General features: G+C 34.1%; 1 protein-coding gene across 2 annotated transcripts in view; it reads right to left on the bottom strand.

The window, feature by feature from the left end:
- Positions 1 to 2,439: 2,439 nt before the first annotated feature.
- The window catches only part of LOC123874257, a 55,531-nt gene continuing 31,236 nt past the window's right edge, over positions 2,440 to 26,734 (bottom strand). The window contains exons 2-8 of one of the 2 annotated variants that reach the window (XM_045919497.1): positions 17,088 to 17,191; positions 13,204 to 13,371; positions 9,427 to 9,590; positions 7,032 to 7,245; positions 5,197 to 5,632; positions 3,553 to 3,656; positions 2,443 to 2,700 (exon numbers count right to left, since the gene is read on the bottom strand). In XM_045919497.1, coding sequence (XP_045775453.1) covers positions 2,588 to 2,700; positions 3,553 to 3,656; positions 5,197 to 5,632; positions 7,032 to 7,245; positions 9,427 to 9,590; positions 13,204 to 13,371; positions 17,088 to 17,148 — 1,260 coding nt within the window. In that variant the 5' untranslated portion in view covers positions 17,149 to 17,191 and the 3' untranslated portion in view covers positions 2,443 to 2,587. Of the gene's footprint in view, positions 2,701 to 3,552; positions 3,657 to 5,196; positions 5,633 to 7,031; positions 7,246 to 9,426; positions 9,591 to 13,203; positions 13,372 to 17,087; positions 17,192 to 26,734 lie in introns of both variants that reach the window. The other variant, XM_045919498.1, reaches the window with a different exon arrangement.

The raw sequence follows: 26,734 nt of genomic DNA, 5'->3' as shown, positions 1-26,734 counted from the left end.
GCCTGGGGAAAATTATATCCTCCAAGGGTATTTACCTAATTATCATATTATAATATATACTAGGGGAATTTCAACTTAAACTTAAAATGAGTACAAAATATAAAACTATGACGAACTGTAGCGTCTACGTGGCCCTATAACTTAAAAGAAATCTAATTAAATACCTGCTCTGAGCTAATATCTGTATAGGCAAGAAGTTTGTTGCAAAGCTGCCTTTTAGTCACAATATCTATTTATTCGCAATCAACAGGACCTAATTCCTCACTAACGCACAAACACACACACACACACACACACCCCCTCTTATGCCTAATGCATATAGGTACCATCTCCATTCTATCGTGGGTAAATAGAAGAAGAAACGTATATTTTAACGTATATTTTGTTAATCCCAATCCTAATCCTAATACAATATTATAAATGTGAGTGTGGATGTTTGGATGTTTGTTACTCAATCACGTAAAAACTACGAGAGAGATTTGGCTGAAATTTGGAATGGAGATAGATTTTAGGTACCAAGTGAGGTACATACTTTCATAACATGTTCATCCTCGATTAATGTTATTTTCCTCTGAAATAACAAAATGTAATTCAAACAACAACACGGTTCAAAATATTTTCAGGTTTTCACTATTTATTTTTATCAAAATATACCTTGTAAATGTTTTATTTGATTTTTTATAGATATTAATTAATGTGAACACAAATAAAACAAACTTCGATTATATTAATTATATATTTAGCTTGATTGTAATTTACTTCGAGAAAACAATCCTTTTGATATTTTAAAACGAACATATTAATATTAATATAACAATTTGTGCAACACAATTTAAAATACTTAAATTATGATAATATTTAACTGGCTATGCCGTTTACTTACGTAAGTCTTTAAAAATAAACGTTTACTGTACATTTTGTACTAAATACAAAGATTAACAACATAATATTATATTATCATGATTATTTTTCATTTATTGTTCTAATACAGAGTAATGAACAATAATAAATTCTATTATTTACAGCATGTATTTGTTATTTTTAAATCTAAATGATCCTTTAATTCTTAAAATTATGTTACTCTTAACTCTAGCTAGACCTTATTAACAGGGCTCTCTCCGTCACTCGCTTCATACAATCGTAGTTCCAATTTCATTTGAATATTAAGCAACCAAAGTCCATGAAATTTTGCAGACATATTCTAGAAACTAATATCTGTGTCTGTGGTGTATTAGATTTTTCTAAAAATATGTAGTTTTAAAATACAGGGGCTCAAAGATTTGTATGAAATTTTTTAAGACCGCGTAACTTTGAAACGGAATATTTTAATAGAAATCTGGAAAACCACAGACATAGATATTAGTTTCTAGAATATGTCTGCAAAATTTCATGGACTTTGGTTGCTTAATATTCAAATGAAATTGGAACTACGATTCTATGAAACGAGTGACGGAGAAAGCCCTCTTAAATAGCATGCTTATCTATAAAGAAGACATGATCTTTTAAAACCACGCCTTTAATTTCTCGATAGAAAAGATTATCTAAAATCTTACAATTTCAAACTTTATCAACACAAATTTTTTTTGACGAAATAAGCATAAAATGCAGTTAATTAATTTTATAAACAAAACGAATTCATAAGAATAAATAAGTCATAAATCCTTACGAGTCAGCTTCACTAAATCATTTGAAAATGATTTTTTCCTGACTTATATTTTGAAAAGTTTTCAACAAATAAAGCTACACTTACTGGAAGTTACCATGGCATGTTGGAATAAGTAGGACAACTATAAAATTAAAAGTACAAGGAATACTTAAAATGGTTTTTCAACATTTGAGCTAAGCTCTTGTTTCCTAGGATTGCTAGCTAGAGCACTAGGCATTGCAATCCTAGAAATCTAGAGCTTTGTGATACCTACTACCCATTTAGTAAAAGAGTAAAACTAATAAAAATTATGCCATGGGAAACCACAATAATTAATTATACCTACCTTTATAAAATACTTGCAGGTAGTATGAACGGTATTTTAGTACAATAATAATTCTTTTTGATTTTTGGTCCTTGTGGCCTAACCATTAATGGAGTTACATAAAAGCAAATATTTCTTTATTAGTCAACACGCGAAGTAATATCTCTATCCGCAAGAAGCCGTCTGTTTTATATTTGCCCAAGATAAAACAAATACCTCGCTTGTCATATAAAGGAATTAGTGTCAGCGATAAAAAAATCCAGTTTCTCTATACAATTAAATTCATAAAGGCATTATTTTTTGACTTAGACCTTTGCTCGGTTTAGCTTATCCGGAGCTTAGCCGTCCTCAAATATTTTTTATTTATTTTTTGGAGGATTGATATTATTTTTATATATTATAATGATTAATTGAGGAATGTGTCGGGATTTTTTAATTTAAATTTTAAAGTAAAAAAAAGTATGATTTTTTTTTGGTATACAGAATAAATTTTAACAAATAACAATGCAATTTAAAACAAGGTATGGTGCTTGAAATAACTTGTTCGTCAGGTACAATGTTGTGTAGTACAAATTGGGTTTAATTCACAATAATAATAATTTATGTTTAAGTTAATTTTAAGTTAAAATTAATAATATCGCTACGATGGATAATAAACACAAATTATGTGGTTTCCAGAAGACGGATCCCTTGTTCCAGGTATCGTGGTGAACGGCCGCTTGATTTTCACCTAGGGAGAAAAATAAAATGGTATTAGGACTGTGTGATTTTTAAGTTAGTAAAGAAATATTGGGTGGGTTTATAATGTATTTTGTGAGAAGCGCTACTATACGCAGCTCATACCACTGACGATGAAATCACGATACCAGTGTATAACCTAACTCCAGAAGGTCTAAAGCGCCAGGCAAATCGCGTTGCCTACGTGTTACTCCAAGAAGGTTTCTTATATTTTAAGCAAACGGAAAACTAAAGTAGTGGCAACAACAACATTCAAATTCCTCGTAATTACACGCGGTAGCCGTGATGGCACCCGCCTTTCGTGCATTTCACCCTTCGCCGGTTCCAGTCAATTCAAAGTCGCTACAAAAAATGTAGTAGCTGAATAAATAGAGCTTATTTTATTTTACTATAGAGAGAAGGTGAGATTTTGATTATTTCATACAGCGTTGTCGATAGACACGACGATGGATGGCGGCGGTATCATCACTTACCACCAGCTGATATTGCAGTTTAAGGGCTAACCCGTATCTGAATTTTTTTTTTTTACTAAATGTACGCTACGCATGTTTGGGCGTTGTTGCATGGTGGTAGTTTGTATTGCTTTCTTGGTTAATACAAGTGCGAGAACAGGAGGTGCATGGTGCATGTATGTATGTATGTACATATACTTTATTGCATTACAAATCACAAATGACAGGTTACAAAAAAGGAAACTATGCACTTTTTAAACTATGGTACATGGTGTGATGAATTATAATGTTATGTACCTAAGTTCACTTTTGATCATGAATTTTAGGTTTTGCATAGTTTATTATTGACACTACGTTTATTGTTGCAGGCCGGTGAGTCGATAAATACTTACCAATCAAAACATGCACGTTGACTGTGACTTGCGAATGGTTGAGTAAGGTACACGTGTAAGTTCCGGAGTCGTTTTGTGATGCGGATGTTACGCTGATGGTGGCGCTGCAAAAGTACATTGAAAATTATTATAAACAATTCATATAAAATGTGTTTAGTACGTAAAATCAAGGGAGACTTTCACAGTCAAGCTTTTTACACTCGGATAGGAAAATGTTCAATGAGCTGAACTGCGAAAATGAAATAATTGGTTGTACACACATCTCGCTACGCACATCTTTGGTGGAAACACAGCCCAGTGCCAACTGGTGGATAATACGAAGCAAGAGATATTTTAGTACTAGAAATGATATACACGCATATATTGATATACACGCACAACAGATGGTAACGTTTAAGTGCGGAAATCTGACCAAAAAGAAGAAAGAAAGAAGAAAGGAAGAAGAGTATTGATATATATAATATAGTGCGCGCAAAACTTAGTAGTCCATTTTGAACACAAAGTGTCTGATTGCGCATCGTACAAAAATAGATCTCATCCGGACTTTGTATTTAATTCTTGTCTATTATCTGCGCAAAGCGCCATGTTCAGTTTCAACCACCAACTTCAATTTGGACTATTTGTCGTGCGATAACATATTATCACAATTTTGGAATTACAAATTTATCATCACTATCACCATCGTAAATCGATAGACGCCTACGAGAATATGAGCATTAGAGACATTAGTAAGAAAAATTTGATGCGAACAGATGGAGTTCTAAATGATTGAATTGCAGACTCTATAAGTAGGTATGTCATAAAGCTATCAAGTCAAGACTTGACAGTATTCAATACTGATGTATACATAAAAAGTAAAACACCCGTAAAAGCCTTTCAATATCGCAACATTCAGACAGAAAAGAAAGAAAACTGAAACGCTATGAAATTATTATCCGTTCATAAGACCAGCATTGTTACGGCTTATTGATTTGAGCGCCACGTCTCCTGGCTTCCATATCGAATGACTTTCACAAACCAGATTCCTTTGATATTATTCATTCTTCTATTATCTATCAAGGGAGTGAATCTATCATTTTCATCATCTATTAATGATTACTATCTTATCATGTTACCAATAGGACATGATGTATAAAAACGCGAGGAAATAGACAGGCAGTACTAGGTCAGTCCAAATTAGGTGTATTTAACATGTTATACAAAATTCTTTTATTCGATAATATGTCCAAGTTATTTAACATTGTTCTATAACATGCTTCTAAACTAGGCACAACAATTTATGGAACTCTGAAAATTGGTGTTTGTTTTTGAAACTTGAGTTTCATGACTAAATAAGACGTTATAAGCCATGGCTTAAAACATGCTTTATTATAATAATATACTTAGTCTGGTCGCTCCATACTAGTATCAGCTCTAAATTATAGGCAGTACGTAAATCGTTATTATTATTTGGTTTATAGAAAATGTCAGTTTTTAAAATGAGTAGCCACAAATAAATAAACATTTATATTGTATCATTACGTGATCGTGGAATAAATGTGACAGATTTTGATTTTTGATTCAAAACTTTTCAAAATGTCATATTTTTACTTCAAAGATTATTTGGCGACTGAAAAATCATTAACTAAATTAATAATTTCTTACCTCATATTACGCCACGTGACCGAATCAACAAAGTCCTTGCCTTGCTTTTTCCAAGTGAGCCCGTACACATTGTTCACCACGGCTCTTGTGACCGGCTTAAGAGTAGTTAGTTCTGTTGTAGTCGTCCACTCCGTGCTCTTAGCCGTCGTACTTATACTAACTGTTGACGTAATCGTCGTAGTCTCTACACTCCAACTTTTATTCAACATTAAATCTATTCTATTGAATATTGTGCTCATTTTAGTAGTCAATTCCGTTGTAGTCGTTAAAGGCGTTGTTGTCGACGGCAACGTTTTAGTAGTCGTTGCTGGTTTAGTGGGTAGCGACACAACGTATTCCTCTGATATAACGCAGGAAAGCTTTATGGAACTGCCAGCTTTATAGAACCTATCTTTTACGTCGTGTGTTTTATCGCCATTTATTGTTAATACGGGAGCTGCAAAGAGTAATGGTTTTAGAATGAAGATGACTTTAAATAACTCTTTTAAATATTTTTAAAGGAATATAGAGTGTAAGTATACCTATTTTTTATAATTACTAAGAAATGCTAGCCTATCCGTTAATGATTCAATGTTAACGTATTCATGGTGTATTTCATATACTTATATTGATTACTGTGTCAGCAATATTTTTTAAAAGGGTTATATTTATATATGCATTTTGAGATTAATTAAATATCGTTATTTTTAGTTCTATTTATTAAATACCAACTACTGTTACTGTTAGTCATCGTGCAGACTGTGTGTGTAACAGTTAAACTGTGCTAAATTCATAAAATAAGTACCTAGTATTTGCAGTTATTTCAAAACGCACCAATTATTATTTAAATATTACCTAGGTATAGTGGTTATTTCAAAAACATAACGTAGCATTTAACGTTGTAGCCAAAATGAAGTATTTTTTATTTCATCACTTTAGTTCTATAGGCAATTCAATAAAGTATTCATGCAGATACAGACGCAAACAATTATTATACCGTAAAGCGTTTATCCTTTACAATATTGTTGCCTTCAGCATTAATCACTCCACGCTTCCATTTTGTATGACGCAATTTCCCTCGTATGGCCGCTTGTTGTACTCATCGCTTCATATATTTTTCATAAAAAGCAAATGCATAATAGCTTTGCGAGATAAATTCAATTCATTTCTGTGATTAATTCACATACGCGCTTTAAATTATACAAAAATGGGTTAAGAACTCTTCTTTTACTTTTCCAAACAATGCGAATTGGAGCTTTATGTTTTATGAAGGTAATCCAAGAAAGTAATTTAGGAGGCTGAAAGGCTATGCGTGATTCTTGAAAATGTTCGGTTTCCCAGCAAATGAGACCCAAAAACGGTGATCCTTTTTTGTGAATAGACATTTCAGAGTTTTATATGGATCAACAAACTGAAGTGGTTGGGTGAATCAATTCATCGACTCGTTTTCTAATTTACTGTGTAGAGGACTCCATTTCTTTCATTATTTTATCTTAACATTTTAAAACTAAAAAATATAGGTTTTGTATTTAAAGGTTTGAACAGAGTTTGCGATTTTACATGCCATCTTCGTTGATAGAATTCAAATTACAAGATATTTCAGTGTTAGTTAAAATTTACCTTATCTGCCTTGTTTTAAATTTAAAATTCATCATTACTGCAAACGCTCCAAGCGGAAACAATGCGAAATTAAAATCGGTGGTGTTAAATATAAGGAACTTTAGGTCAAAGCTTACTCTAACGTTATTGTGTTTGATGCTCGAATTCTATCAACATTGGTGAGGATATAAAGCCTCATACTAAACATACAGGCCTTAAGTAAAATAGGGTCTTATCTGAAAGCACAGTTTACTTACGTAGTACGCTGAAATTAGCATATATAATTCTCGGTGGGTGTGTAGATATTTGGCACATATATAGGCCCGCATCAGACCACTTTACTGGATTAATGCTAAGCCTCCAATTATTTGGGTATTGAAATTTGACAGCTACCCGGTTATCGCCGGCGTAGGGCGCCGGGCCAACTGTGAGGAGCTGAGCGGTGTCTGTCGTGTTCCTCAGCCACATGACCTGATTGACAGAATATAACATTATTAGGTACCTACAGATTATTATTATCTATATACAAAAAATAACTTGTCCTGACTGACTGACTGATCCATCAACACACAGCCTGCCGCTGGGGTCTGAAACTTTCAATTTTGACAGTGGATTCCTTTTATGACTTAGGTGCCCATTAACAATAATTTTGGTAAGCATTGGGGTTTAAGGGTTGAAAGTTTGTCATTTTTCAAGTTATACTACCTATCTATGATAATTTTATTTAGAATATCGTAAGAAAAACATGGAATAGTATATGTTTTTTTACGTGAAAATAATGTAAGGTATTGTAATAGCTATTTTATTTTTTTATACCTGTCTAGCGGTAAAATGGCAATGATATATTATATAATATCTAAATCATAATATATATCTAATAATGCGCTCAGAGATGAATTCTGTGCATGCACCAATCTAATATATTATTACGAATTTGATGATGGTTTATCTAGTAAAGTCAGATTGGGTTTAGAAACTTACTCGATATTATTGGTTTGAACCTGCAATACGGTACGATTAATTGGTTTACCATCGACTTTACGAGATTTATCGGTATACCGTCGATTTATTGGTTTACCATCAATTTTAAGGCATCCGCAATCTTTAATCCTCATTTATGTACCTACTTATCACGCGGGCATTCCGTGCCAACAAAAAACTGTCGGACTATTTTGAATTCCGTCCGCATTTGGCACTTTCCAGGCAAAGTTTTAATCGTTATTTGTATCATAGTTTAGTACAAAATGTAAATATTTGAAACGCTTGCTGTACATTTTTAACTTTGCTAAATAGTACATTTTATCACTTGCTTCAATAATGAAAGAAAACATCGCGAGAAAATCTGCTTACCTGAGATTCTGGATTATGGAGGCCCATGTTCAGTAGTGAGTTTGCGATGGATTAATGATGATGATAAATACAATTTTAGCAATGGATATGTACCTACCTATTTATAAAATTTCAACTACAATGTACATTAATCCTTTGCTAATAATTTTTTTATTTTTCTTCATCCGCAGTACCTACCTAAAATGTAACTTATTGTCTATGTTGGTTCTGAGTGAAGTAGATAGCTTTCAAATCTTTCTTCTTTATAATCTTAGCACAGATAATGTTATCTATCTCGTCAATTGTGCTATTACGTCACATTCTACCTCCTCATCACAACAATATACAAAGCTTCTTCTAGATTTGCTATAGAATGCTTGATGTAAAAGAGTTCACAAATTCAATACCGGAGCAGCAGGAAATAAACTCTTTTACAGAAGATTGCATCTCTTTGACATTCATTTTATTCAATACCTATTTTACTTTCTTCCAGACTGTTACAAAGTATGAGTAGCTATATAGACACATTTTGAGATACTCTATTCTCCTACTTGAACAAAGCCTTATTTACGAGATTTCATTATTATAAAAGGGATCATGAAGCCGATCCTGTTTTAGTGGATGAACCTAGGGTTTTCCACTTTTAGGCTTTTTATGCTCGCCCAATTTCAACTCTTAGATGTTATTATAATTTTGAACACATCACATTGGATAAGACTTAATTTTACGTACTATTTACATAAATTTGCTAATTTATTATCATCTAATCTGTGGTTTGGCATGGATTTTACAATGTAACTAGGTGGCATGCTACCGCCCTTATTCAGCTAGGCTAGTACTAGTACATGCTTTATTCATTCGCCATTTATTGTTATATTTCAGTTTACATTGACGTTCTAGCTTAGAATCCACTCTGCAATGTCTACTCATTGTATTAAGAGAGGTCTTTCCGTCACTCGCTTCATACAAACGTAGTTCCAATTTCATTTGAATATTAAGCAACCAAAGTCCATGAAATTTTGCAGACATATTCTAGAAACTAATATCTATGTCTGTGGTTTTCCAGATTTCTGTTAAAATATTCGGTTTCAAAGTTACGCGGTCTTAAAAATTCACATACAAATCTTTGAGCCCCTGTAATTTTAAAACTACATATTTTTTGAAATATCTAAAACACCACAGACACAGATATTAGTTTCTAGAATATGTCTGCAAAATTTCATGGACTTTGGTTACTTAATATTCAAATGAAATTGGAACTACGATTGTATGAAGCGAGTGACGGAGAGAGCCCTGTTAAGAGACGTATGGAAGAGAACTCACGGTTTTGTCTTTGAGCATAACAACTCGGCAATTCAATAGAGCTTCCGAGCCGACATGTGCCGTCGCTTGGGTGATGTTCCTCTCCTCAAAGTATGGGCCCCAGTGCCGTTCATAGTGATGGTATTCTTGATATGGAGCATAATGACGGGATTCTTCGACCTTATCTGTGAAACAAAATATTATTTAAGAATTATGAAATACTAGCTGCTCGCGTGGAGTCATATTTTTAAAAATCCCGCGGGATTTTTTTGATTTTCCGGGACTAAAAGTAGCTTATGTCCTTTAAATATACCGACTCACGAAAATAATCACATCGATCCGTCACTCCATTGCAATGTGATTGAAGGACAAACCAATAAACTAACAAACAAGCGCACTTTCATTAATTGAATGTGTATGTTAAATGGTTTTAAAAATCCTATGGATATATGATATGGATAATCATCTGGATAAAAAGTTGTCACATATTATCACTTTCCAGATTTTTCACTTGTTATATCCAGCAAAAAATACGGCGAACCGTTTGTCCGTTGCAGAACTAACAAACATACTTTCACATTTATAATACCTGATAGGAGTAGAGATATAATAAAATTCGTAAGATTCATTATGTTTTGTATAAGCAGAGTCGCAATATTTAACGTTAGTATGGATATTTCAAAATATAATCCTCAAAAATATTTAACCGAACGGAAATTATTTTTTCATCGATCGACAGAGTTTTTTTCCTTAATTTCTTTGAAGCTTAATTACTATTCAGGTCATCGATAACGACACAAAAAAAGTGCTTTAAAATCTCGTTGAACGAAAAGAGTACCTTTGGAAAACTTTACTTTTATTTCCTGGTTTTTAATTTTGTCGCATAGAAATCTTGATTAGCGTGTCAATCAACCTGTAAAAATTTAAGGCAAAAAGATCTTTGACGCAATTAAGTAAAAATTTCCCATTCAGGTAGGTAAGTAATTCAATGGTTTTTTAAATTTTTTCGTTTACTACCAATACAAAATAATCTAGGATGTATTCTAGTTCCGTATAAACTACTGTTAACGGTTAAACTTCACAAGTTATCGAAATATGCCCGACTAGTTTCAAACTCAAGTTAACAGCGCCCAGACAAGTCGCCAAGACTTCAGGGCGCTAAGAATTCAATGTAAATAGTTTTAGAATATTGTAAATACAATAAATAAATAAATAAATAAATAACAGGGATCTCTCCATCGCTTACCTACTCCATACAATCGTAGTTTGATTTTCATTTGATCATAATAATCGACGGGTGACCGTTGAGCGAATTCCTTTCATTTGATCATAATAATCGACGGGTGACCGTTGAGCGAATTCCTCTTAAGTCATGGAATCTCACGATAGTAAAACGTTAAAATAATGTGGACTTCCTGTTGCCCACGACTTTCTCTTTACAAAATAATTGTTATCGCGTAGGCTTAATAGCTCATTCACATAGGCTGCGTAAGCATTGCATAAGCGTAGACGTAGCGCGTACTTGCGTAAAGCGTGGACGTATGCGTAGCCCGGTGTATTAGGGGTTTACGCGCGTCACTACACACGTGTCACGTGTACGCAATTGTTGCGAATCGGCCTTAAGGCTTAGATTTATAAAGATGACTTTTCTTAAAGATAGGACAGAGTTAAAACGAGATTTTAATATCTCTATATTACGCGACAGGTCGAGATGGCAATCGGGGTGGGGACGCCCCGCACACCCGCACAGCCCCCGCGCTAACCCGATACAGGATAGCGCGGCTGACGTGCGGGTGTGCAGGGCGGCCCCCCGCCTCAAGCCCCGATTGTCATCTCGACCTGCTGTCATCAATATTTTTCTAAATTGACATACCTATTACAATAGTAGGTCGGTGAAATCTCTATCGAAATTATTAATTGCGAAAGTGTCTTTGTATGCTACTATGTCTCCAAGGAACAAAGGAACAACGGATCGACATGATTTTTTCCATAGCTATTGTAAGTGACCTGGGGAGTGACATAGGCTACTTTTTATTCCAGGAAATCAAACGGTTACTGCGGGATGGCATGCAATTTTTGACGCCTTTGTCCTTCAATCACGCACCAACAGATCAACGAATTCACGTGATTTTCACATGAATATATTTAAAAACGTTCCTATATGATTTAAAAAAAAAACCTTATTTCATGCGGACGAAGTCGCGGATATCATCTAAGTTCTTAAATAATAATTATATTATAACTACTGTCACAAATACTTTTTGGCTTTTCAACAGTCGTACCTATAAGAATAAGAAAAGTTAGGTAAGTATTTGAGATTGGCAAATTGCATTGTGCTGATTTGGCTCTGAGAAAAGACATTAATCAAAAAAAAGAATGAAAAAGTAAACTCACGTTATTCTGTTATTAACATTTAAGTAATGCTTATAAGGTTCATGGTAATAACTAACATAAAATCTCAAGTAATGTCAACAGCGCATAAGATAAGCTAAGTTAGTTAAGTAGATGAAGCTACGTCAGTAAATATTATTTTACCTTGAAACTACCGAGCGAGCGAATATAGCATTTACAGTTGCGTCATTCCCAAGTTGTTTCAAAGCTTATATTAAAAACTTACAAGATGTTTATGAACACTCAATAAAGTTTTTGATTTAAATACTAATATGTAAGGTCATTTGTGAGATTTTTAACTCAGTCTAAAACTTCATGTATTCGATACATTTAAAAATGCTCAAAAGAATCGACCTCAAATTCCCATCTCTTCTAAACACCCCGTTCCTGCCAAGGCTACCTTGCGTGACAAAATATTTTTCAGTAAATCCATACTAACATTATACCTAAATGCGAAAGTATGTCTGTCTGTCTGTCTGCTACCTTTTCACGGCCCAACAGTTTAACCGATTATGACGAGATTTGGTACAGGATTAGCTTATATCCCGGGGACGGACATAGGCTACTTTTTATCCCGGAAAATCAAAGAGTTCCCACGGGATCTTTAAAAACCTAAATCCACGCGGACGAAGTCGCGGGCATCCTCTAGTATTGTTTCATTGCTAGGTAGGTTGAGGCAGCGTAGTCAAGGACTCGACTGGTTGAATAGATCGAAACTTCAATGTATATAGTCATTACGAAACTAAATAAAATATTATTAGCCCATAGAATAGCAAGCTTTTCATATTGTGAGAATGCGAGTCGATAGGTACTTTACTTTTTTAACGTTGATCATTTATAAGATCTTCTCTACAGGAAGTCTTGAATCTGAGAAAAGATATATCTACTTTCATAGCAGAAATAATTTAGATTTAAGAGGTGGGTAAGTACCTGGGTCTCGTGGAACTAAGTAGTATAAACTTTGGTCGGTTATTTGGTGCTCTTTTTTTTTCACTCGTCTGGCTTTACAAAGATTAGCCAATGTCAAGTTTGTAGTAATTTGTAACAAGTTAATTAAACTATACAAGTATGGACCCCGTCTGTGCCGGTGCTCGCCGACATACGCACGGCACCCCCTTAGAGTGCTTTTCAGTCAATTTTAACAAAAAAAAAAACACACCAAAAAGGCAGAGCACGGCCGCCAGCTAACACCAACACAGACGAAGTCCCTGGTGCTCTATCTGTCTTTTTGGCTGAATAAAAGATATAGTTTTATTTAAATAAATACTTAAAGCTTTGCATATTATGATTCAATACGTTTTATTTATTGTTTGAAAGGTGATATATTCCGGTCATAATTTATTCAAAAAGATACGCTGGCGTACCAAGCTTTTGGCATACAAAAAGGTTTGCGAAATCGATACTCACTCTGTAACAAATGATCGCTCCCGTCAGCTGCTTCTAGCTTGATGTTTTCCCGCAGCTTCTTCGTAATGTTCTTAAATATCTCCCTGGACAGAGCCAGCCCGTCCTTTTCATCGCTTCGACGCGTTCGAAGGCCGTTTGTGTGATAATCTTCCGGAATCGGCAGCGGTTCTAGGAAGCACATTTTTAGATGGGTCATAATTTATTGTTTTTGCCGATGCTCGCGACTTCGTCCGCGTGGATTTAGGTTTTTCGAAATCCCGTGGGAACTCTTTGATTTTTCGGGATAAAAAGTAGCCTATGTGCTAATCCAGGATACTATCTATCTCCATTCTCAGCCAAATCCGTCCAGTAGTTTTTGCGTGAAGGAGTAACAAACATACATACACACACTTACACACACACTTTCGCCTTTATAATATTAGTGTGAAGTGTGATGTGAAATCAATATGAGGATGATACAACAATATGAGAACGAAAAAAATTAATTTGTCGCTCATGGTATCTCAAAATATAATACTTAAGGCTGTATTCGTAATATTAAGACGTAATAAAGTGCAATTCAGCTCGTACATTGCTGCGACCAAAAACTTAGGTAATATCGAGTAAAATCTCTTAACTCTCTTTCTCATAACATTAAGTGGATGGGCCTTGGATGGATAATATATCCTTGGATATATTATTTCTCGAGTTATATGACCAAGACATGAGCCTTACCTGCACCCCTAACGTGAATAATTTCCTGCCCAGCGGGAATTCCAATTGCGCGCTGTCACAGGATGGTTATATTACAGCTGTCCTATGACAGCGCGTGTCTGTGGATTGCAAAATTATTCATGCTAGATCGGCTGATGGTATGACTCGGAATATATTATAAAGATCTACTAATATAAAATTATGGTTAGTCAGTTATTTTCACCTTTATCTGGTCTTTGGATCAAAGTGATTGGCGGTTAATGTACCGTACATACCTATTATGGTCCTTGATATATTATATCAGATTTTTTTTTAAAAGAATAGTAGCTATGTTAATCACGACTAATTATATTACTGCCCGTTTCCCTTCCTACTAAGTGTAAAGCTTTTACTAGGAGCAGTACAACAACAGTGCAACGGGTAAGGTTTGAATCGCCGACCTTTCGATATTCAGCCCGCTCCCTAACCTTTGAGCTTTTGAGGCTCTTTCTAAGCATCCACATGATATTTACTTGATATCAATTTGCCTAATCACCTGGGTAATATTTTAGGGAAAAAAATTATACAAATAATAGTATTGTTGATTAGTAAAAAGGTATTATTTTTGCAGATTATAGTAAAACGGTAACTCGTGGTGTAAAAATGAAATAACGATTTAATGGAGTTAATAGCTCCGAGTACTACAAGCCTTCAACGATTATGTTCTGACCGAGCGAGAATATCTGATATTTTATGCGACTATTATCTCTTATTATTCTGTACCTCGCTACTTTATTCGTATTTTTACTGCATTTTACTCTTTTTAAAGAGTAAATGCGGCGGACTATGCTTAAAACCGCAAATGTGAGCTTATGGGGCAGAAAAACTTTCAAAGGTCGCGGCTGAAGCGATTGACGCATCAATAATACGCACGTCGAAGACACACTCAATTTTTAGGGTTCCGTACTTCAAAAGGAAAAACGGAACCCTTATAGGATTACTTTGTTGTCTGTTTGTTTGTCTGTCTGTCTATCTGTCGGTCTGTCTGTCTGTCTGTCTGTCCGTCCGTTCGTCGTGTCTGTCAAGAAACCTACAGGGTACTTCTACTTGTGTGTCACTCTCCATTTTCCATTTTTACCGACTTCTAAATCAGTTTTAGTAGTCTGTTAAAGTAAGGTTAGATAAAAAAGGATTCTGGGTGACTAAATTAATCTTTTTATCTTATTGCGAACACATTTTCGACGACAGGTATTACAGCTATCGGCTGCACGCGTCTTACGTAGGTGACTTGGAAGCGAGACCATACATTTTCATAGTGTTTAGTGTATGAACGCATAAGCCATCACGCATCGGTAGCTTCGGGCGTATCCAGTAAGTACCCACGGAAGTCTATCTGAGGCTGAAATCTATAAAGCGCACTTTGACTTTGCTTTGACTTAAGATTGAGTTAAAACGAGACAGATTTATGTGAGAGATATAGCTCTGTCTCGTTTTAACTCTAAGGCAGAGCGCGCTCTATAGATCTCACCCTTAGACACGTTCCATATTAGCGCGATCTTTGTGCGTTGGCTGCCTAAACTTCGCACGAACCAGTGCTAGTAATCAAATTGTGTATTCTCATTGTGTACAAGTGTAAATTAAAAATTTATAACACCCCCGACAAGTGAAGGTTACAGTAACTAGAAAAGAGCTGATAACTTTCAAACGGCTGAACCGATTTTCTTGGATTATAGCTAAGAACACTCTCGATCAAGCCACCTTTCAAACAAAAAAATTAAATTACAATCGGTTCATTAGTTTAGGAGCTACAAAACCGCAGACAGATACACAGATACACACATCAAACTTATAACACCCCTCTTTTTGGGTCGGGGGTTAAAAAGGACGTGCGACGCCAAAAAGTCTCCAAGCTACAGAGGTCTTTCAATAACAGAGTAGTTTAATTCTATAGATTAACAGTAACCACCAAAACAATTACCAGTAATTATTATTAAACCCTCCGGTTTCAGAGACATCCCTTTGACAAAGCCCTTTATAATTATTATAACTACACCGTGCGGCCTTATTTTATACCCTTGAATGCCTCTCTAACCATTACAATGTTCTAACCATTACAATTTCCTAATCCTTATTCTATAATATTATAAATGTGAAAGTTTGGATGTTTGGACGTCTACTACTTTTTTATCCCCTGGCTGAAATTTGGAATGGAGATAACTTATATCTTAACTACTTAGTTAACACATTAAGTTTAGGCTTTTTGTTCCAGAAAATATAATCGAGGAGCTGGTATGGGATATCTACGTGGACGATAGCGCTGAATCATCTGTGTTCTCTGTCAGCACTGAGAAGAATCTATAATGATGTCAATAAAACAAAAAGAAGTCGGTTAACAAACCTTTACTATGGCTTTTTGTAACTAGGCTAACATAACAACCCGAGACCACCGCGGACTCGTAACTTTGTAAACTTTTAATGCTTTTTAGACTTTGCCAAAACGTTGTCCACAGCTAATGTGGGGCGGTAACCCCAATTATGTTACCCTGCGGGTTTTGTTCTGTCAGACTTTTGTTACTTTGACAAACAATAATTGAACGAACAAAACTTGTTGGAAGTTAATTTAAAATAGGGTTTCTTTTATAAGTATATCACAAATATGATCTCCTTCACAAAATCTTATTTGAGGCAAGATAAATGGAAAATCTTCTTGTAGGAGTAAGTAGGTAATAAGAAAAATTTCTTATCGTTCAAATCTCAGAAGTATATTCTTGATTTATTATTCGATAACAGAGATAGCTTACATCTCAGGGACGGCTCGGAATGTATAATACTGTATATCAAATCTTTGAAAAGAGCAACCCCCGAGTTTCTTGCTCGTTCTTCTCGGTAGGAAAGGCATTCCAAACCAGTGGTAGATGCTTTTGACGATTCAAAAGAACTTGTAAAAGTCTAATTGAATAAAAATATTTTTAATTTGAATTTGAATGTAAACTAGTCAAAATCGGTTAAACGGATTTAAGCCTCTGAGGACATTATGGAGAACTTATTAGCATGCCTGGTTTTCTCAAACAGTTTCCTTGTGATGTTTTACTTCACTGACTCCGAAACGTTAGAGGTGCGTGCCCGGGGTCAAACCCCGGACCCACAGACGACGTCTTAACCGCTAAGCTATCACCGCTTTTTAATAAAAATAATAATGGGATTCTTCTCACCTGACGCAGTATGGAAGCAGCATAATGCTAGACACACAAAGTAGAGGCCGCCCCACTGCATATTAGACCGGACATCACAGGCGTTGACGCATCACGCCGCTTACCTGCCAGACAAAGATAAGACAAGATAAGTTTATTCGTGAAAATATGGTTTACATATTGGTAACATAGGGTGGAGGCTGGTAAACAAGTCTGTCGTAATATTTTTTTAACCCCCGACCCAAAAAGAGAGGTGTTATAAGTTTGACGTGTGTATCTGTGTATCTGTCTGTGGCATCGTAGCTCCTTAATAATGAACCGATTTTAATTTAGTTTTTTTTTTTGTTTGAAAGGTGGCTTGATCAAGAGTGTTCTTAGCTATAATCTAAAAAAATCGGTTTAGCCGTTTGAAAATTTTATCAGCTCTTTTCTAGTTACTGCAACCTTCACTTGTCGGGGGTGTTATAAATTTTTAATTTATACTTGTACCTTTTTCGGTTTACAAAATGTTTATCAACGTTTTCTACGAACTTTTGAAATTAATTGGAAAACTCGTCACTAGTTTAATTATATTTCTTATTTATGTATTTTATTTTGATTCGATAAACTTTACGCGTCAATGTTTATCAGGCCGGTGCGTCAATACACTATCAAGAAGATCATTATTCGATAGAGATAGGTTTTTCTTTGAGTTACTGCATCTCCAATGATTACCATTACCTTCATCATCATGATCAACCTACCGCCGCGCCGGCCCACTACGGATCATGGGATCGGATCAGAATGAGATAGCGTTGGCCCACAGTGGATTGACAAACTTCACGCTTCTTTGAGAATATTATGGAGAATTCCTCACGATGTTTTCCTTCACTGTTAAAACGCATCGCTCTGAAAGTTAGAAGTACGTGCCCGGGAACGAACACCCAACCTCCCGAACAGAAGACTGACGTCTAAACCACTAGGCAGGCTATCACCTTTACCGTTTCCTATCGGTAGTCGGCTATTCGACTTCGCCGAAGGGAAAAACAGTTGTCAAAAGTCACATTATTATTGTTACCCATTTTCCTTCCAATTGCCCTTAATTGGAGTTTAATTTAGTTTCCCCACAAAAGTGTTATTACAGTTTTGAAGAGGGATAACACATTGAAATGGTAGTAAACAATGATACAAAAGTTTTTTTACTATCTTAATTTTTATGGGACTTTTGTCTCACAAGTACAAAAAGTTAGCTATTAGGAAAAACAAGAAACTTTCTTTCTACAATTGGTAAATGGATAAGACTTTAATATTCAGCATTTACCTAAGTAGCGCGCAATTTTAATAAACCTACCTATCTGCAACTACGAACTTGCTATGTAAGAGTTGCACTTGATTGAGACATTTTCTTCGTTTCGCGTCCTAGCGTTTGTCCCGGCTTGCATCTGAGTCCACATACATTTTTATTTACCTACTTTATTAATTTCATAATACCAGTTTCGTCTAAAGAACGTTCCCAAGATTTATTCTGCAGGCTTCTTGTAATATAAAAAAAAATGCTTACGCTTAATTTAAATGAAGGTTGGCTGCACAAAATTGTACATAGGTAAGGTGAACCTTACCTATGTACAATCACCACCTGTGAATAGTGAACACCGTAATTAGTAAGAGTTAAATTCATGCCAAAGTAAACACTTTCCCCATGTGTTCAATACACTGAGCGTGTTTGTAGAATCTTGCTAATGTTTACTCTTGCGTTGCGTTCGTTAATTTCATTCATCAAATATAATTAAGTATGTAGGTATCTATACTAATAAATAAAATTGGAGTGTCTGTCTGTAATTTCGAAATAACTACCTCATATTAAGCTCATATGGTTATTTGAACGATACCAACACTAAATCACACGTTTTTAAAATTTTTGTCTGTCTGTCTGTCTGTCTGTCTGTCTGTTTGAAAAGGCTAATCTTTGGAACGGCTGGACCGATTTTGACGGGGTTTTCACAGACAAGTAGAGGATTGATCAGGGAGTAAAATAGGCTACTTTTTTAACCGACTTTCAAAAAGGGAGTTGTGTTTTTCTTCCTATGTACACCGAAATCTCCGAGATTTCTGAACCGATTTGCGTAATTTTTTTTTTAATCGATAGAGGAACTTTGTGACAACTTTCCCACGGGATTTCAGACCCTAAATCCACGCGGGCGAAGCTGCGGGCATCAGCTAGTTATAAATAAAGTTTTAAAAATCCCCATCGATCCTGTGTGCTACAAAAGTTATTCGGGGTCAAAGGTCAAAATTCGAGGTTTTTTGGATGTTCTTCATACCTTACTATTACAATATCTAGTGTCTACGATGGTTCGGGGTCCTTTGTATGTGAGTATGAACTATTTTGTTCTAGCTTCTAATTCGCCTACAAAAGGTAACATATAAAATTTACCTATTTTAATATTAACGTGTATGTACATAGGTAGGTACATACGCACCTTCATTAGCCTACGTCTACGAACAAATTGAGTTTGCCAACTTAGATTACTCCCAGCGGGATTTTGTAAATATATTTATATTTCATGAGTGTAAATTGTAGCGATATGTTTGCTTGGTAGCCAAGATTAACTGGAAAACCCCCTGATATTTGTATTTCAGGGTCCTTAAGTGTCGTAAATATTCTTATTTAGTTATTATTTTATAAAATGGTACTAGTATTATCAATCTATTTGTTTGTTATAGCCACTGCCTTCATGATACGACGCGACGCGAAAGTAGGCCAATTTTGGTCCTGAACGTTCACCACATAAAAGTAATTCCAGTTAGAGGTTGTAATTTCTGAGTCAACCTCGAACTCGAGCTCCAACCGGCCGGCGCGGCGCGGCGTGTCCTTCAGGACATGCTTAACTGTTTGCTGGGTGTTTGAGGAGCGGAGGCGTCCGGGGATATTAATACTGGTGTTTATTTATTTATTTATTTTTAGTTTAATCAATTCAATTCAATTCAACCAATTCAATTCAATTCAATCATCTTTATTGCGAATTTGGGTTAGTATACAGATCTTAAAACTATTATTGTTAGGTTCTGCTTAAACCACTATATTGCTTAAAATTATGACAAAGAATAAAATACAGGTTAGTTTTACAAACAAAATGAGACCTTATAACTATAGTGATCTCTTCCAAACATGATTTCTTGGTATTGTATTTACACGTAGAACTTCTTTTTCATTGAGGCATGATCAAATTATTTAACTTAGATGTTATTGTAGAATGTCATTTTATTTATTTTAAAATATCATTAATTTCTGCAAGACAGATCATACTTCTACAGGATCATCGTTCTCATTCGTTATAATTATGTTTTGTTTCTTAATAAAAAGTTAATTACATATTTTACATCCATTTTTTCAAATCTTTCCTCATATTTAGATCTAGGTAAGATTATTTTATACACACTGCCGCCTACCTAAGTAAGTATCTTAAAAATGCTCAAATATATTGTACATTCTTATTTAATTTAAAAACACTTGAAAAAGACATGTTTGTATAAAATTTCTTAACTAAAAGTAGAATCCAAACATGAGCTTCGGATTCTTAAGGAGTGAATATATATTTTCATAAAAGGTCGTGCACTTTCTTAATAACTATATCTACATTTATCTACAATACAATATAGAATATTATGCAAAACGTCTCCTTGAGTTTCGAATCTTCGTCTTATTTTATTATGAAAGTTCACAGCGGACACACCAATTAGCTCTCTCGGATCACGACACCGCGCAAAGCATTGGTTGTAAGTTTACAGCAAATAAACTTAAAAATAACACCTTCTGGTTTGAGAGCAAGAGAGACTATAGTCGCGAAAATATTGATAAATTTTGCAAATACATTGCATCTCTATCCTTTAGCGAAGTATACGATGAGATGGAAACTAATGCAGCATTTAACAAGTTTCATGAAATCTTCACGCTATTCTATGATCTATGTTTTCCACATATTCTAGTTAAAACAGTAAAAAAAGGAATAAGAACAAGTTGGTTAACAAAAGGTATTAAAAAGTGTTGTATTAAGAAAAGAAATCTCTATTTAAATTACATATATTCAAAAACTAATAAACAATCAAATCTAAGAAAATACACCAGGTATGCAAAAATATTAAAACACTGTATTTTTAGGTCACAAAAAATAGAGAGTTTAGGATACATTAAAAGAGCTAAGAATACATGTAAAGCATCATGGACATTAATTAAGAATAACTTTAATTGCAACAATAAATCAAATGACATCAATGAAATAAGAATTAACTCTGACGTCCATAATGATCCATACACCATTGCAGAAAAATTCAACGATTACTTTATTAATATAACTAAGTATAAACAAGCCACAAATATTTACAATTCTACAAAAAACATACCACTTAACACTAATACCTTGTTCTTAACGCCTATCATTGAATATGACCTGTATAAAGTGATTAAAAATCTTAAAAATACTAATTCTACAGGTTATGATAACATTACAACGAAGATTGTAAAAGCTTGTGCAGCAACAATAACAGGGCCATTATGCCACATAATAAATATGTCTTTTCAAGATGGTACCTTTCCTGAAAAATTAAAGTATTCTATTGTTAAACCTATACATAAAAAGGGTGCTAAAAATGAAATGAATAATTACCGACCTATAACCCTTATACCAATTATTTCAAAAATTCTTGAAAAAGTAATGCATATAAAAATAAACGACTTTATTGATAAAAATAATATTCTGAAAACGAACCAGTACGGATTCCAAAAAAAGCGCTCAACTACATTAGCATGCTTTGATTTAATTAAAAAGGTAAATGGTGCCTTCAACAAAAAATGTTCAGTTGCCGCAATACTATTGGATATGTCCAAAGCTTTTGACTGCGTCAGCCATGAGATTCTTCTCGAAAAACTATTTAAATACGGTATACGAGGCAAAGGCTACGACTGGCTAAAGAGCTATCTCCATAGTCGTCAGCAATGTGTTGAGATTACGACAGTAAAAAATAAACAAAAATCTACTCATAGATCACTATATAAAGAGGTTAAATCCGGAGTTCCCCAGGGTAGTATCCTGGGTCCACTGCTGTTTTTGCTCTATATCAATGACTTACCAGACACGGTTAATAATGATACAATCCTTTTTGCTGACGATATTACCTTAATAGTTGAAAGTAAAATAAAAAATGAACTTGAACAAGACATCAATATTGCACTAAACAAAATTATTCAATGGCTTGACATGAATAACCTTTGCGTTAACTTAAATAAAACAAAAGTAGTGGAATTCCAGACCTATAATAGCTCATCCCTTAACCTTAGCATCAACTATAATAATGAAAAAATAAATGTCGTGCCGTCGGCAACTTTTCTGGGGATTACAATAGATAAATATTGTAACTGGAAAGAACATATACATATTACGTGTAAAAAACTTAATAGGTTCGTATTTGCACTATATCGTCTACGAAATACAATCTCTGAAGAAGCAGCCACAACTGCATACCATGGCTATGTTGCATCTATACTGCGTTACGGACTAATACTATGGGGTAACTCTGTCGATATTATAAATGCTTTCAGAGTACAAAAAAAATGTATCAGATCACTGTGTGGTGCGGATATAATAGCTCCATGTCGGCCTTTATTTAAAAAGAAAAAGATATTACCTTTGCCATGTCTATATATATTTGAGACATGTCTATTTGTAAAGAAACATGAGCATCTATTTGATAGGAAGCCTGACAACGAAAGCCGGCGACAAAAATTTAAATTGGAAATACCACGACAAAGACTAGCGATATGCTCTCGTAATTCATATTGTATGGCTGTCACCCTATATAATAAGTTATCTGATAACATAAAAAATTTACCAATGTCGAAGTTTAGGATAAAGTTATTTGATTATTTAATTGACCAATGTTTTTATAGCGTTAAAGATTTTTTAGATAGCTGTAAGATCTGACATATTATTATTATTGATTTATGATTTTTTATTGTTACTGATTGATTTATGATTTTTTATTATTATTGATCTATGATTATGATATTGTAACTCCATGCAAAAAAGAAATTGTTATGACTAGGATAATTATGATAATACATTTATGAGATAAGCCTATTTGTTCAAAAAAATAAGTCTGATTTCTACACAAAAAAAAAGCCAGAAGGTTTTCAACACAAGGTATCCAAATAAACTCATAATTCCTTTAATTAATTTAAATGAGTGTTTCTACAGTTTAAATGAATTCTTCAACACTAAATGATTTATTATGAGGAACTAGTCTATTAATCAATTATTAAGTATGTTAATTGTATACTCTTGTGACTTTTTTGTTGACATTTTACATAGATAATACATGATTTATTAAATTATTTACATTTTAATTTTAAGAGCTCTAAATTATATTTTATTTAACAGTAATGATGGTGTTGTGAAATCAGACCTTTTTATGACTATGTATATGTATACCTACCTAAGTATGACTGTAAGGTGTAAGGTATTTTGAGCATATTCAATGTACATTTAAACTATTTAGTGTAGTTTACATTGCTTATGTAAAATATTTGCACGCCATTACATGGCAAGTGTAGTGACACTAAAATAAATTGTAAAATCTATGCTAACCTACATTTGAGCAAATAAATGATGATTTGATTTTGATTTGATTTGATTTGTTCGTTTGAGCAAATGAAACAATTTCATAAGAACTCATCTTAAATTCTATCTATTCCAACTAAGTAAATTTATCTTTATATAACGTATACTTTGTATGGCGTATTTTTCTAACCCTTTATATTTCTTTATTCTTAAGAAAATTTCTCATATTATCATGTTAAATACATACTTACCTTTACGAATTACAATAAACAAAATTAAAACACGAAAAAGAAAAATTTGATAGAAAAATTCTATCTATTCCAACTAAGTAAATTTATCTTTATATAACGTATACTTTGTATGGCGTATTTTTCTAACCCTTTATATTTCTTTATTCTTAAGAAAATTTCTCATATTATCATGTTAAATACATACTTACCTTTACGAATTACAATAAACAAAATTAAAACACGAAAAAGAAAAATTTGATAGAAAAATCTTAGAAAAATATGATTTGATATCAATTGAAACTATTTGCTTCTAACTAAAATTAGTGAGGAAACCTGCAGTAGCCTACTTTTCCATAATTTTCTCAAAGATTTTTTTAGTCTGCCAATCCGCACTTGGCCAGACAGAGCGTGGCGAACCTACTATGGGCTAAACCCTTCTCAATCTGAGCGGAGACCCGTGTTCAGTAGTGAGCTGATAAAGGGTTAATGATCATGATGATAACTAGATTAAAACAGCTCTTAAGGTAATTCCAGTTACATAAGGTTACTCGGTTTATATCATGATTGCTATCACGATAGATATCATTAAGGGAAATATTATAACCGTAGTATTATACAATATCTTGAAAAATATATAACTAAACAAAAAATCTTGATAATGAAACTTCGAAATTCATGTTTATTAAATATCTGATCTAACTTAATGAAATATGAAACTTGTTTGATATTAAAATCCGATAGGAATTGAAGTCGAAGTTTCCTGCTTGTTCAAACTTTGCCCGGTTTTCTAATAGTCAGATCTGTTTTCCTTTTCACTAAAAAAACATCCGATATCTTCAAATACCTCCCCACACAAAATATTTTTATATTCAACGATCATTACGAAGTTAAAATTGGGTCTTATTTTCTTCAAGAGTGTTTGAAGGAAAAATTTAAGCTAGTTTCTTATCTACTAGATATTTTAGACAGCTTTTTGGCTCATACTCGTTCACGATACTGAAATGATTGGGTGCGGTACGTGCCACTTGTTTGCCCTTTATGATCTAATATTTATCTTAAAAGTGCGCCAGTTGGCCAAAATAATGTTATTGCTTTCATATCCAGCATAGAGTGGTTTTCTATATAAATAAATTGTAATGAAAACTAGTATACTATCTTGAAAAGGAGCTAAATTAACTGGTTATTAGGAATGACATTTATTAGGTCACATATTTTTTTATTTACACAAAAAATATGTTGGAAAAGATAACATGTGAGTGATATCACACTAATATTATAAAGGCGAAAGTTTGTATGTGTGTGTATGTTTGTTACTCCTTCACGCAAATACCACTGGACGGATTTAGCTGAAATTCAGAATGGAGATAGATAATATCCTGGATTAGCACATAGGCTACTTTTTATCCCGAAAAATCAAAGAGTTCCCACGGGATTTTGAAAAACCTAAATACACGCGGACGAAGTCGCGGGCGTCAGCTCGTCCATTATAAATATACTTGATAAAATATCTGTCGGCTGAACTCATGTGTTAGTCGGAGAGTGCACAAATACGTTTCGAACCCATTCGGGTCCTTTTTCAATGGCCCAGTCTGCTCGCGACGCGGCGCCAAGGTGACTCAAAGAAAATCAGGAAGGAGAAGGAAAAATCTACGTGAAATATTACTCTCGATAATATGATAGCTAACAAAAGCATTAAGTATGTGAGGCAGTAAAACTGATTGTTCTTATGACGTACCTAACACTTTTTGGAATAGCTAGGCATACGATCACACTATAATATTATAAAGGCGAAAGTTTGTATGTGTGTGTGTGTGTGTGTGTGTGTGTATGTTTGTTACTCCTTCACGCTAAAACTACTGGACGGATTGGGCTGAAATTTAGAATGGACATAGATTATACTCTGGATTAGCACATAGGCTACTTTTTATCCCGGAAAATCAAAGAGTTCCCACGGGATTTTTAAAAAACTACATCCACGCGTACGAAGTCGCGGGCATCAGCTAGTAAAATATAAAGACAAGGAAGTTTGTCTCAATATTATATATTATTATCGGATAAACGTCAAGCTACGACATATTTCACGACAAATACATTTTGTTTGACTAATGGCAACATTTATTACTCGTGAAAAATATTCCTAACTATAGTTACATAGCAGCGTAACCGCAAAATGTCAACCAAATATAAAAAAGCCAGGGGCCCATTATTCCACACAATAGAATGCAATAATATTTGTTATAACTGAGAAAAGGTCCAAATGTAATTCGCGACTTAGGACCGTGAAAGTCAAAAGAAAAGTTAAAATAACAATGGCAAGTCGAAACTAGGGGAGAAGTTTACTTATAAATTGGGGCTTAACTAGAGTATAATGCTCTCTGCTTTTAAGAAAACATTGTAAAAATTCAAACGACCAGCTCTAGGTAACATTTTGAATAATGAATGTTGGGAGTAATGCCGCTAAAGCTTTCTATAAAATAAAAAACCGGCCAAGTGTGACTCAGACTCGCGCACTGAGGGTTCCGTACTCGGGTATTTTTCCAACATTTTGCACGATAAATCAAAACTGTTATACATAAAAATAAATAAAAAACTCTTTTAGAATGTATACGTAAAGCCCTTTCATATGATACCCCACTTGGTATAGTTATCTTACTTTGAAAATTGAAACACATTTTATTGTTTTTTTAATCATGTAACTACAAATTCACGGTTTTCAGATTTATTCCTGTACTTGTGCTGTAAGACCTACCTATTTGCCTTTCATGGTTCTAGGTCAACGGGAAGTACCCTATAGGTTTCTTGACAGACACGACGGACAGACAGACAGACAGACAGACAACAAAGT

Source organism: Maniola jurtina, chromosome 18 (genome assembly GCF_905333055.1).
Source record: "Maniola jurtina chromosome 18, ilManJurt1.1, whole genome shotgun sequence".
Lineage (NCBI taxonomy): Eukaryota > Metazoa > Arthropoda > Insecta > Lepidoptera > Nymphalidae > Maniola > Maniola jurtina.
This window is presented reverse-complemented; position numbering and strand designations above follow the sequence as displayed.